The sequence below is a fragment of the Sprattus sprattus genome, assembly GCF_963457725.1.
Source record: "Sprattus sprattus genome assembly, chromosome: 11".
Lineage (NCBI taxonomy): Eukaryota > Metazoa > Chordata > Actinopteri > Clupeiformes > Clupeidae > Sprattus > Sprattus sprattus.
The window spans coordinates 23,326,100-23,340,273 of NC_137909.1; the positions used below are offsets into that span (position 1 = coordinate 23,326,100).

Consider the following 14,174-nt stretch of genomic DNA (forward strand, 5'->3'; position numbering starts at 1 on the left):
TGCTGGAAAGTTACCTCAGGATCTCAGAAATGGAATAGGTTTCAATGGTATTTTTTTGTCAAATGATTTCATTCTAAAAAAAAAATTACTCATTCGAATTTGAAATAAGTAAACGTTTCCTTGTGATTTTTTCTATGTGCGTTTTGTCTGATTTTCCCGTTGAAATAAACGCAGTTGCTGTGACGCACACACCTTCAATGTAGTATACATTATTTTCAGAGAACTACAACTCCCACCTCCAAGCTCGAAGGAAGTCTTGTTTTTGGATGAATAACGCAGGGGGGGGAAGGCGAACTCCTCCTCTGCCATACACGGCGTGTCATGTTTTTGTCCGTGACGGGACACTGTCAGACCTGAAGTTAGTGCACGGCGGAACCACGGCTGACGGTGAGTCGTTGGCATATATTAATTTATTTTACTGTCAGGTTAATCCAGAATTCGTATAGGTTAACCGAAACTGAAAATCGAGCCGAAAGGACAACGATATTCTATCTCAACCTACTGCAGCACATAACGGTCTGGTCTGCTGCACTCTCCTTATGAACCGCAGACTGAACAAGCGAACTGTGAGGAAAGAAATGCGTCAGGTTACTTGATTAAACATAAACCACTTCACCAAAACAGAGATTAGAGTCTCGTCAAGTATGGCTACAACGATAACGACAGAACGAGAAACGTGTTTCAACTCGAGTTTGGGTTAACTTTGTGTCCTTGCGTCGTTGCCCCCAAGGACTGTTATTTCCATGCGCATATCACCAGTGCCCAGCGTGTCTTTATCCGCTGAAATAATTAACTCCTGAGACGCAGCCATCAACAATCTGCCCTGCAGTTTAGCAACCACTCCTAGTAGCCACCTATGTAGACTTGTTTAGATTGCTGTCAGTGCCACAGCTGCCCAGGGTACATGTGTGCTGGACGATTTCAACACAGCTGTAGAGGTGTTTACTTCAGTGCCATAGCCTGGTACGCTGTAAATCTCAGCAGAGGCCTGGATGAGGACTTCTCTTTCGTTAATATTAGTTTCTCACTGGATACACACACACTGACTGGGCTCCTGGATACTACTGGCCACATGATTGCAAGAACTGCAGGAGGATAGGCTACTGAACACACAAATACAAACAGCTGTTCAGTTTACAGTTCAGTATTCAGTTCAGTAGTCAGCAGTCTGAAATCATGAAGTCTGCACATGGTCCCCCCTTGCAGGTGTAGGCACGTTGCTGCAGAATTTTGCCCCAAGCAACTAAGATGTTGGCAAACTAGTGTGGGGTACATTAGCGCATGAATGACAGAAAATCAAACCACAATGTTTACATGTCAATTTCACCTACATCTGGGATTTTTTAAATGTATTCTTACGTATTGATCATATGTTTGTCAATACACACCGATCGTAATCTCTTGTAGCACCTTAAATGAACACACAGCTTCTGTAATGGATGCGGATATTCTACCAACAGTCTGTGCTGGTCAGGAGCTCAGTATGGAGTGCATAAGACTTGTACCAGAAATATGTGGTGGGCGAATCTTGCTGCAAAATCCACAAACAATGTGTTAGCTGTCCAGCCAATTTCTCTTTCTGCACACAAAATTGCCCAGAATCCATAAAACTCAACCATGAACTCTGTGGAAATGTCTTTCTTAGTTTGTTGTTGAAGATGTGGTTGAAAAGATCAAGGGCCCTAATTGAATTGATGGGCAATGAGCAAAGTCCATTGTGCATGAACTTACTAAATATCATGTGGTCTTTGGGTAAATGTTTACGCTTAGGATCTTGCTCATGGTATTAAATTAGCAAAATATTTTTTTCCAATTTTCCAACCTTCCTTTAGAACAGTGCTTTCAAACACCCAAATTCTGAAAACAGCATGGGGGTGATTTCCAACTTACTGCACAAAGAATTATGTTCCTCTAAGTGTGATGGTGTGATGGTGGCGATATTGATCTGATTTTCCAGACTACAGTTCTAAAATTAACTTTTGCGTCGTTGCCCCCAAGGACTGTTATTTCCATGCGCATATCACCAGTGCCCAGCGTGTCTTTATCCGCTGAAATAATTAACTCCTGAGACGCAGCCATCAACAATCTGCCCTGCAGTTTAGCAACCACTCCTAGTAGCCACCTATGTAGACTTGTTTAGATTGCTGTCAGTGCCACAGCTGCCCAGGGTACATGTGTGCTGGACGATTTCAACACAGCTGTAGAGGTGTTTACTTCAGTGCCATAGCCTGGTACGCTGTAAATCTCAGCAGAGGCCTGGATGAGGACTTCTCTTTCGTTAATATTAGTTTCTCACTGGATACACACACACTGACTGGGCTCCTGGATACTACTGGCCACATGATTGCAAGAACTGCAGGAGGATAGGCTACTGAACACACAAATACAAACAGCTGTTCAGTTTACAGTTCAGTATTCAGTTCAGTAGTCAGCAGTCTGAAATCATGAAGTCTGCACATGGTCCCCCCTTGCAGGTGTAGGCACGTTGCTGCAGAATTTTGCCCCAAGCAACTAAGATGTTGGCAAACTAGTGTGGGGTACATTAGCGCATGAATGACAGAAAATCAAACCACAATGTTTACATGTCAATTTCACCTACATCTGGGATTTTTTAAATGTATTCTTACGTATTGATCATATGTTTGTCAATACACACCGATCGTAATCTCTTGTAGCACCTTAAATGAACACACAGCTTCTGTAATGGATGCGGATATTCTACCAACAGTCTGTGCTGGTCAGGAGCTCAGTATGCAGTGCATAAGACTTGTACCAGAAATATGTGGTGGGTGAATCTTGCTGCAAAATCCACAAACAATGTGTTAGCTGTCCAGCCAATTTCTCTTTCTGCACACAAAATTGCCCAGAATCCATAAAACTCAACCATGAACTCTGTGGAAATGTCTTTCTTAGTTTGTTGTTGAAGATGTGGTTGAAAAGATCAAGGGCCCTAATTGAATTGATGGGCAATGAGCAAAGTCCATTGTGCATGAACTTACTAAATATCATGTGGTCTTTGGGTAAATGTTTACACTTAGGATCGTGCTCATGGTATTAAATTAGCAAAATATTTTTTTCCAATTTAGCGCTTAGGGCCCCAAATGTTTCAGTCTTCAGACTGCCATCAGAGGTACAGTTCGGGGGGAGTTGCGTTATTAGATGACTGTTTGGTTAATTCTACTGTTGATTGAATTCATGTGATTACCAATTCATTCTTTTAAATACATCTTTCATTCACGAAACCCCTGGGTAATGAATTGCATGCATATGTTTGCCAGTTAAACAGATGTTCTACCAAGCTGAACAGATATGCCAGAACAATAAATGTGCAAGTATCACTGCAAAAACTTCCAATAATGTGTTATTAGGCCAGCTCGTGACCTCATCTCCACACCAAAACGGACCAAAATCTCTGAAGTGTCAATGAGGTTCTCTCATCATTTGTTTCAGTAATATAATGATGTGAATGTAATCATATATGGTTCAAAATAGTGCTTGACGAGAAGAAATGGCCGTCAAACCGCTATGCGAACAGCCATCCTAGAACAGCCTATTTCAGAAAGCAACAAGGTTTGCACTTTGTAGCGACCTGTTAAGGAACAGGGAATAATTGTCATAATAGAACACCCCTTGGGTGACACTCGACTCTGAGCTGCATAGATGCAAAGAGTTCCCTTTTTGGAAGAGCACAGTTCATTAAACATTAAACTTATACATTTCTGTTCTCTCCCATGTGAAAAAAAGCTTCTGCTAAAAATAGCCCGCACACTATTGTTTTGTGTGATACTTGATTGAATTGATGAGATTACCAAACCACCTCATTCTTTTAATTACATCTTTAATTCAGACCCCTGGCCAAAGGGATTTATGGTGTAATGAATTGCATCCATGTGTTTGGCAATCAATTGCCTGCTAAGGGATTCACACCTCTCACTGCCAGTGCCCAGGTGCTATGCTCAACCAAGATGAACAAATATGCCAGGACAATAAAGCTAGCTGCTCTGAGAAAAGACTCTGACACGGACTGGTTGAAATCAGAACCAGATGTATTAACAAGATGTCAGCACATTTTTTTATGATAACTGTGGCACAAAAAAAAGCAGCAACCAACAAAGTTAACATCAGCCCTTGTTGTTGGTTCAAAGCTATTGATTCTTATCACAGAGTTCATATGCACCAGTGGGTTTCATCTGAAGGGCATATGCACAAACAGACTGCATACCCTGCTAACTGCTTAAGCTTGGCTAATAGCGGTTTATCGTCTTTACAAGACACTTGATCAGGCAGTGTAATGAGACACAGAAGAAGTACACTTCTGTTTTCTGCTAGAAGCAGTCTCTCTGCAGTTAGCTTAGAGCTAAACTAGGTTCTCTCTCTCTCTCCTTCCCTCTCTCTCTGTCTCATCCCAGAGGCTGCTAGACTGTCTGAGCGGAACAGGAGCATTTAAGGATTTAAGAGCACAATTTCAGATAACCACACTTCTCCTCTCCTCCAGATAACCACATTTCTTCTTTATCTACCCCCTGTGCTAACAGCTCTGCTAAATCAATACAGATCTCAAGGAGAGAGAACGAGTTAGAGAGAGAGAGAGAGAGAGAGAGAGAGAGAAAGAGTGTGTGTGTGTGTGTGAGAGAGAGAGAACTGAGAGGACTTAACTCACAGAAGTGTTTATTTTGCCTTAATCTAATGCTGCTCCGATTTACTTTGATAACTAGCACCAGCCTTTAATTAAGCATCCTGTTCTCTACCCTCTGCCCAGGAGGGTGGCACCATGCTGTGCTCCATGTTTTTTAATAGTTCTGATTATACAGAACCCCCCTGCCCCACCCCCCCCCCCCCCACACACACACACACACACCTCCCTCTCCACCTCACCTCAGCCTTATGTTCCCTTTCTCATTCTCCTGGCCTTGGCGTGGGTGTTTAGAGCCGAGTTGGGGTCACTTGGCACTAGTTGTTTGCTTTTTCACCGATGAAGTTACACTGCCACTTGTTCTCCTCGCTTTTGTTTCAGGCCCTTTACTTCCCTCCACCTGCTCCACTCTTTTCTTTCTGCAGAATTCAGCGTTTCTCACTTCCCCCACGCCTCTTCCTCTTCCTCATCCTCCTCTTCCTCATCCGCCTCCAACAGTCATCTTCATGTGTCTTCTCTCCTTTCCTCTCCCATTCTCCCATTCTTTCCCATACACCCTCTCCCATCCTCTGCTCCCCTCTCCCTAATCAATCCTCTCTCTCTCTCTCTCTCATTCTCTCTTTCTCTCCTGTTCTGCTCTCCCCTCTTCTCTCCATTCCTCTGCCCGAGTATACACACCCCTTATTAGCAGGAAACGGGCTGGTGCAGTGGTGGTGCTGCCGGTTGACCCTGGGATGCGGTGCACATGCCTTCTGCATACAGATGCACTCAGAGGCTGCCGGCCCGCATGGAAACCAGTCTCACCCCAATGCTCTCTCGCTCAGTCTCTCAAAACGCTCACTCTAAACACCCTGGCTGGTAATCAATCATGGGAACTATACACTGTCGGTGTGTTTAGGTATTTCTACCTACCTGATTGCATAAGGTATTTCCATCCTGACTCCAGGCGTTCTCATGTATCACTGTATGTGCATTTATATGAGTATGAAGGCCCTTACACACACTGTCTCAGTGGCCATGGGGGCACTGGAGCACAACATTAAAATGCCATGTGTCACATCCACCTGGAATCACACATACCACATGTTTACCATACCATATCTCACTAGTATATATTTATATATTATATATATTTGTTGCCAGTATAATAAATATTGAGCCGTGGTGACACTTATTTGTTTTTCCCGTTAATGTTTATCTCCATGTGGAGTAAAACATTTATTTGAAAAATTATTGATTTTCAAATGAAATGAGCATTTTGAAAGACATAATACACTGTTTTCTTTGTGTAATCCATAGCACTTTATACATTGGCAAGCAATGAAGTTTAGATACATTTATTTTGACATGACTTTTTACATGCATAATCAATTTTTAGTAACACCTGAGTATAGGGAAATATATTACCCAATACCCACTTATATATAACTACTCTATGTTTTGAGTACGTACCCACAAAGGCATATATTAAAAATTATTTTAACCATTGACAAAGCCTACTTTAAATATTCTCATCGTAGGGTTAATTTAAAGTCACTGTGTATTTCACAACAAATGTATTGATGAACAGCTCAACAACTCTATATTGTTGAGTATACTGTACAATGTAGGGATGTTTATTCCACAAATATACGTATATCATCAGTATATTTAGTGACTGCAAACTTTTTTTGAATCTTTACTGTGCTATCTGTGTTTATGAGGGAAACATTCACTATTGATGTATTATTCTAATGACGTATTTAATGAGAAAATTATTAAAATTCATAATGAGAGATTAGGATCTCACTGGGACCTTACACAGTCATATGTCAGTCATTCTATTGGATACTGCATATGTCAGTCATATTACTGGCTGCTACAGGAAGTGAGTTAAGCAAATCAAATTTGAGCAGAGTAGTGTAACAGATCTCATATGACTTCCATCACTCATGCAAGCGTTTCACTCTCATCTGCTGACACACAGTAAGGACCTGTGTAGCTGTGCAGCTGTGCTCGGACTGTCTTCTCTCAGATGTAATGGCTGTGCCCATCCCACTCTGTTGGAATTATCCACTGGAATTATGCAACGGATAATCTGTTTTAATGCCAAGGCTTTTGTATTTTCAGGAGGTCTAAATTTATGAAACCTGTGTCTTTTTTCTGTCCTAGGTTGATGAAAGAGACATTCTTGGAGCTGAAGGACAGTTCTGAAGGAAGGAGCTGTAGTCATAGGTCCTCTTACACTACTGGTGTATCAGAAAACAATTGCTATATTCGAAGGCATGCTTTCATTGAAACCTCAGTTAATTTAAATCAATGAGGACATATAAATATAAATAGTGAGTACTCACGACTGTTAGCTGGCGCATGGTTGGCAGAAGGCCACCATGTACCAAGTAGTGCCAGGGGGCGCTGGGGGCACCATCACGGATGCCACCCCAATCAAGAAGATCAGCAAGGACACGCGGCCGGTGGTGGCTGCTGGCGTTCTTGGGGTGGTGCTGGTGATCGCCGCGGTAACGGCGTGGTGCTATTACATCGCCTCGCTGCCCAAGCCTGACCTGCTGAGGACGGAGATGCTGGAGCTCAACAAAGACGGGTTCATCATACGCAACCAAGCAGGAGCCACCGTCTTTAAGATGGCCTTCAGGTCAGAACTAGACCAGCATGGAGACACAAGACTGTACTTGGCATATCTTGGGAATTTGTTTTAAAAATCCTTGATTTCATTTTAAAAATAGAGGTTTTTGGGGTGAAATGTTTGGTAACACTTTATTTGAAGCCGTCTACATAAGGGTGACATGACACTGTCATAAGAATGACATGACACATGTCATACACATTATTTTTGTTCATGACTGGTTCATGACTGTTGTCATAATGTGTCATTCGGTGTTTGTACACACAGCTAACCCTAACCCTAACCCTACAAACACCGAATGACACATTATGACAACAGTCATGAACAAAAATAACGTGTCATTAATGTGTATGACATGTGTCATGTCATTCTTATGACAGTGTCATGTCACCCTTATGTAGACGGCTTCAAACAAAGTGTAACCAAATGTTTCAATGTCCTTTAAAAGTTATAAAAAAAATCACATAATGCTTTCAGACACAGTGTGAGGAGGAGCGAAGAGGTCAGTGCCAGTGGCATTTCGGTGCAATTGGCAATTTTAAAGAACACATGTTAATCTTGTCAACTTGATTTGAGTGACATTTTGTTGGGCAAAAACATAATGGAGAAAACATTTTTTTTTTTTGTAATCATGATTGAGCAAAGCAGGGCATACTTCACTGCACTTCCCCTGCTGTGTCACTGCTGAACTTTGACCTCTTGGCATTCACGCACAGATTACTTTATGAAACAGAACACTCTGGAAATGCCATCACACAATGCTGCTGTTTTGGTAATTAGAACATTATTGTACTTAAAGACACCACTGGAAACCATTTGTAGTGATACAGTGTTTGGGTCGAGTTGAAATATTTTTTTTGTGGTTTCATAGATAGAGCTAGATAGAGGGCTATGCCTGAGAGAGTCTTCCCCTGGATATGTTGTCCCATGTTGTGTCAACGTGACATTAGACACCCTCAAGATAACTCTCAATCTGACACACTAATGCACGTTTACACGTAATAGTTTTCCTTTTCTTCCTTTCAAGCAAGAGTTAGTTACAGTTTACAGCTTTACGCCTACAGAGTGATCTGTTGTATTTGTGGTCATTATATATTCTTAGAGACAAACCTTGTGATTGCACTTTTTTTCCATGTGTCAGAAGTATGACCGCATCCATGTGTATTCAGTGCATTTACCTTCTCTAAGCCTGAACCAAGTAATACCCCTTAATCCTGATCATGAAAGTCAAACTACAATACAGTGACATAACCTCCTAGTCGGTTTACTTGTAAAATTAAAACACCGCCCTTAAGGTACCTTAAGTGTTAGGGCAGAAACTCAGACCCATGAAGGGGATTAGTCTTCAAAACAACACACTTTAATGAGAAGTTAACTTCTGCCCATAAGTGTGCACTTTTTAGAATGTAACCTAGCTTGTGAGGGTGGATCCAGTGGGGGGAAAGATGCACATGCTTGTATGCATGTATAAAGTAATATGGTTGTTACCTGTTTCTTATTCCTATATTTATCATAGGTTTGAGCCATAGTGAAAGGTACTAAGTTAATGTACAACCAGACTCAAACGCCTGAGTGTATCTTCTGTGTTTTAGGTCAGGTACTTTGGACCTGGACTCGTGCTACAAAGACGGTCCTATCCTGAGGTGTGGGCGTTCAAGTGATGGGAAACTCAACTTCTTCATCCAGACCGTCTTTGTCAAGACAGTCTCATGCTACCGTTTGAGGTGGGAGGAGCTGGAGTCCGACCGCCCAGTGGAGCATGCCATGTCTTACAACGGTTCACATTGGTACGGCGGCGCCGAGTCCGCCATCCAGCACTGGCCCATCACCATTTCAGGCCAGCAAAAGCCCAAGCCTTTCGTGACCAGTGATGTTTACTCCAACCGGAACGAATTTGGCAGCATCCTAGAGCGCTACTGGCTCTCTTCCACTGCCACTGCCATCAAGATCAACGACTCTGTGCCCTTCCATCTTGGCTGGAACGACACGGAGAAGACCCTTTACTTCCAGGCACGGTACCAGGACAGCCCGTACAGACCTCACCTTGGAGAACCTCCATATGCTGAGCTCAGTTACCGTGTGTGTGTAGGGATCGATGTGGGATCCATCCACAAGTACATGGTGCGCCGGTACTTCAACAAGCCCTACAAAGTTCCCTCCAAAGTCATGTTCCGACATCCAATCTGGTCCACGTGGGCCCTGCACAAGACTGAGATTAACCAGAATAAACTGCTTGAGTACGCAGCCAACATACGAAAGTATGGCTTTAACTGCAGCCATCTGGAGCTGGATGACCGCTATACTCGGCGGTATGGTGACTTTGATTTTGACCCCGAGAAGTTCCCTAATGCCTCTGGCATGTTTCAGCAGTTGAAGGAAGATGGCTTTCTTGTGTCTCTTTGGACGCATCCATTTGTCAACTATGACTCTGAAAACTTCGGGTCGGTAGTGGAGAAGGGCTTTCTAGTGATGGAGCCCACAGGAAATCTCCCAGCGTTAGTTCGCTGGTGGAACGGAATCGGGGGGATCCTAGATTTTACTAACCCCGAGGCACGGAACTGGTACTCCTCGCACCTCCGAAGCCTACGTCTCAAGTACGGTATCACGTCCTTCAAACTTGACGCTGGCGAGACTAGCTACTTGCCCTGGCAGTTCCGCACACGTGCCTATCTGCAGGACCCCAGCACCTTCACGCGACGCTACACCGAGATGGCCATCCTCTACAATGAGCGAGCCGAACTGCGCTCGGGGTACCAGTCGCAGAACATCTCCTGCTTCTTCCGAATCATCGACCGTGACTCGGTTTGGGGCTACGAGCTCGGCCTAAAGTCCATCATCCCCGCCGTCCTTACCATCAGCATCCTGGGCTACCAGTTCATACTGCCAGACATGATTGGGGGGAACGCCTACCCTAACCGCACACACGGGGGCCTTGTCCTTCCAGACCGGGAGCTGTACATCCGTTGGCTGGAGCTCTCTGCTTTCATGCCGGCCATGCAGTTCTCCATTCCACCCTGGGTGTACGACGACGAGGTGGTCCAGATCGCCCAGCGTTTCACCAAGCTCCACGAGACTCTGGTCGCACCCCGAGTGCTGGAGCTGGCCAGCGAGGTGTTGGCCACGGGGGACCCCATCATACGCCCCCTGTGGTGGATCGCCACCACGGATGAGACGGCCTACAAGATCGACTCACAGTTCCTCATTGGAGACGACCTGATGGTGGCGCCAGTGCTAGAACCAGGGAAGCAGGAGAGAGATATCTATCTGCCACCAGGCCACTGGATCAGCTACAAAGGGGAACGTTTTGACATCAAGGAGCCCTTGCACCTCACTGACTATCCAGTGGACCTTGATGAGATCGCCTATTTTGAATGGATCGCAAAAGCCTAGGCAGTTCTGCAATGTTCTGCATGTTTTTGTTTGTTTGTTTTTTTAAATGTTTTTGTCAGTTTCATTCTGTATGATCAGGAGTTGAGTTTCAAGGCAAAAAACTGGAATGTACACCAGTATAAACCCTAAAATGTGATATTTTTCATGCTATCATTATGCAATAGGAAAATGTTACAACCCCATTTAAAGCTTTATTTTTAAGACATGAGCTCATCCTCTCAGTAGTGTAAATGCTTGTTAAATTCAGGCCTACTGTTTTATGCCAGACTATATCATGTGTTTTTTTGTTTCGTGATGTGGTTGTTGTAATGCTTTACTCAGGCTCGTCAAGCAACAAACAGATCAAATCCCCAAGCAGAAATGAGCACAGAGAACTGGGACCCCAGAATGACTCAGTTGTCCCTCTTGGTGCTGCGGACAACCGCACCATGAACAGTAAGCTTTTTATCGGCAACTCTCACAAGCCCCCGATTTGTTGTCTGGCCACGGGACACAACCAGTTGGACGAAACACGGGGCTAAAGTCCACTCACGCTTCTTCATGTGCCTTGCCTTTTACCATTGAATGTATTTTACAATGCAATAATGTAGTTATTACCATAAATGTTAATAATTGCGATGTATTTAACACCAGACGAAAAAGCTTTCTCATAAGTACTCTTACGTGTAAGGCCGTCTCAGTGAGCCATGCAAGGTTATTGTTGTCATGTTTCAGGTTTCTATGTGCAGGGCAGTGATACTGATGAAATATCGATCGTTGTTAAAAAGGGAAGCTTTGTGTATCGACATCTACAATATGATAATTGTTTGGTATCTATCTATTGCTTTTGTGGTGCTCTCTGCTCGTATCTGTTATATTTATAGTCAACACTTTGACCTCACAGTGTATTTGATTTAAAAATGTGTTTGCTAGAGCTATTTTATCTGCTGACCTGAATCTTAAGAAGCCTAAAAACGGACATGCAATAGCCTTGAGTGTGTGCTACTTTGATTCCACAGTTTGTTATGTGGCTGTAAGCAGTAGAACAAAAAGATACTCACAGAAAGTTTAGGAATTAAGCCCTTTTTAGTCTATTTGGGAATGCATTTGACCTGTTGCTGCCTTAGATTAGGGGCTCTTATCGCCAACAGCTTTGTCAATCATATTTATGCATCGTTTGACTGATTTTTATGAAATGCCAAACATGTAGGTGAGACCTACGAGTTGTGAGTGGAATTGCAAAGCAATTCTCGAGTTCAAGTTCAGCACTTCTGATGATTTCACTTTCTGCTGCCAACAATGTCTTACTATACTCGCTTTGCCAATTCAACCAACACTGCCACATTTGTCCGATTAATATTACTATATTTTCATCTGCCTCCAGAAACGCTTTCACATTAGATTGGCTGTGCTTTAGCCTTTGCTATTGTGATCTTGGCCTTTAGCATCTTTTTGTGTCCTAAGTTCAACTTTGTGTGGTCATGTTTTCTGCAGTTGAGCACATAGCTGGCCTCAACTGTTGATCTAAAATTGCAGGGGACTATTTTTAGCTTTGTTCTCTCCATGACTTGTGTGATGTGCTGCATGTTGTAATGGAGTGTGTATCTGTGCGTTTGCGTGTGCGTGTGCGTGTGCGCGCGTGTGTGTGTGCGTGTGCGTGTGCGTGTGCGTGTGCGTGTGTGTGTGCGTGTGCGTGTGCGTGTGCGTGTGCGTGTGTGCAGAGGAGAGATAGATAGAGAGCTCTAGCATTGGTTAACATCATGGGTGTCTGTAGTCAACCAATATAAGGCAACGTTTGTTATCAGGATGGTGGTGTTGTGTTGTGTTTGGCTTACCAGTACCCCTCTCTTTTAGCTATGTCATAGAGCTGATATATAAAGGAATCAGTTGTATTTTTTATGATGAAATGGAGTACATTGTCTGATCTATACTGATCTATAAGCTTTAGGGAAATGTGAAAGGGTGTACCTTTTAATGTGCTGTGTGTATAAATCTTGGAAAACCAGCATGTAGCTTTGAGGCAGAGGTGTACGTCCCTCTTCTGCCCGACACGGTCACCCTTATTTAGCTGGTGAATCCTTATCAAGAAATCACTGCTGACAGATGGGAGAATCACCTGCACAACTGCCATCAGGAAAGTTGTTATTTCCCCCTCTCACAATGAGTGGAAAAGATCTTAAATGAGATTCTATCCACGTCAAAATCACACGGGTTGGACATTTTTAGTCATCCACCAGTCCCTGCCTCGGTACCGTGACCTCCCTATCTGTCACAGCTATTTTGCACACCCAAAGTATAAGCTGAATGTGTTGTAGTTAGAAAATGGACGTCTGCTTGTGCCACAGTATTTGTGCAGCAGGGATGCCGTATAAAATATCCAAAACTTAAAATGTGTTATTCATAGCCACACAGCGTCAGTATTCTGTGTGAGCTGCAGCAAGCTGATAACATAGATGTGCATGTTTGATGGGCAAGGCCTTGTGATGCATATTTCTTCCGAATGAGCACAGAAGTCTGCATGAGTATGCAAACCTGTTGTGGCATCCGTTCACCACACGAGGGCAGGGCACACCTTGCTATGTCGAAGCACTCGCCTGCTAAGGGCCAGAAGCCAGGAACTGCTGTCTTTGGCAGGAGAGCGGTATTGATATTTAAACCCACCTTATTGGTGTGGTTGAACACGGCACAATGTCTAGCTCCGTCCAGGAGAGTGGGTTTGGAAACCAGATACTATATATCACATTGTTTTCTTTGTGGTGTCAAGAGAGCGTTCCAAAGTTAGGGTGTTGTTCCACCATCCCACCACCATCCCTTACACAAGGCCACAGGGATTTTTCTTAAAAAATGTTAATAATAATAATAATAATAATAAAACTGTTACTCCTAGTTTATCCAATCTGTCATATAAGAGTGTTATTTTCACTGAATCATTTTGCTTGTTTTTTTTTCATGCACTATTGAATGTATGATTAAAGATGAATAAACTCTTGTAACCTTTGTTATTTCTTGTTATAACATGCAACATGGTTTACAGAGATACTTTTGCTTGACGTGGATTCAGCTATGTATGTTGAAAAGTGAAAAGGAAAAGTATATTACAAATGTGACCTGCTTTATAAACCATATTAAGACAAATCATTTGAAGAAGGCCTCCAGCTATGGCATGAAGATAGACCTTGCATCTCCCACTTTAGAGTTATAAGTGCAGTAATGGTAGGCCTACAAGTGAACTTGAACTTGCATTGTAGTAGTCTGAAGGTATGGGTCACGAGCCATTTAACCCAGTCCTGGTTGTCATTAAAGTCAGATCACAGTAGTGATAGCACTGCCAAACTGTTGGATGACTTTGAACACAAAAAGTAGCCTACAAAAGTAGCCCATGATGACAGTTTGTGAAAGGTCGGTCATGGTCTTTGAGACTCACTGAACCCTTCACACCACCTGCTTGGCAAGAACAGTGGCCTAACGATTACTAAGGAGGCTTAGGGAGATTGCCATCTTTAACGCTTGATCAAAGTTCAAATTAGGCGGGGGTCCAGGGCAAAATGA

The 14,174-nt window shown here is 43.2% G+C and overlaps 1 protein-coding gene across 1 annotated transcript; it reads left to right on the plus strand.

The window, feature by feature from the left end:
- The first annotated feature begins 321 nt into the window (after positions 1 to 321).
- On the plus strand, positions 322 to 13,614 carry myorg (myogenesis regulating glycosidase). The gene is made up of 3 exons (XM_080847434.1): positions 322 to 387; positions 6,785 to 7,265; positions 8,849 to 13,614. The coding sequence occupies exons 2-3, from the start codon at positions 7,003 to 7,005 to the stop codon at positions 10,644 to 10,646; spliced, it is 2,061 nt and encodes a 686-aa protein (XP_080703560.1). The 5' UTR covers positions 322 to 387; positions 6,785 to 7,002; the 3' UTR covers positions 10,647 to 13,614.
- The last annotated feature ends 560 nt before the right edge of the window (positions 13,615 to 14,174 follow it).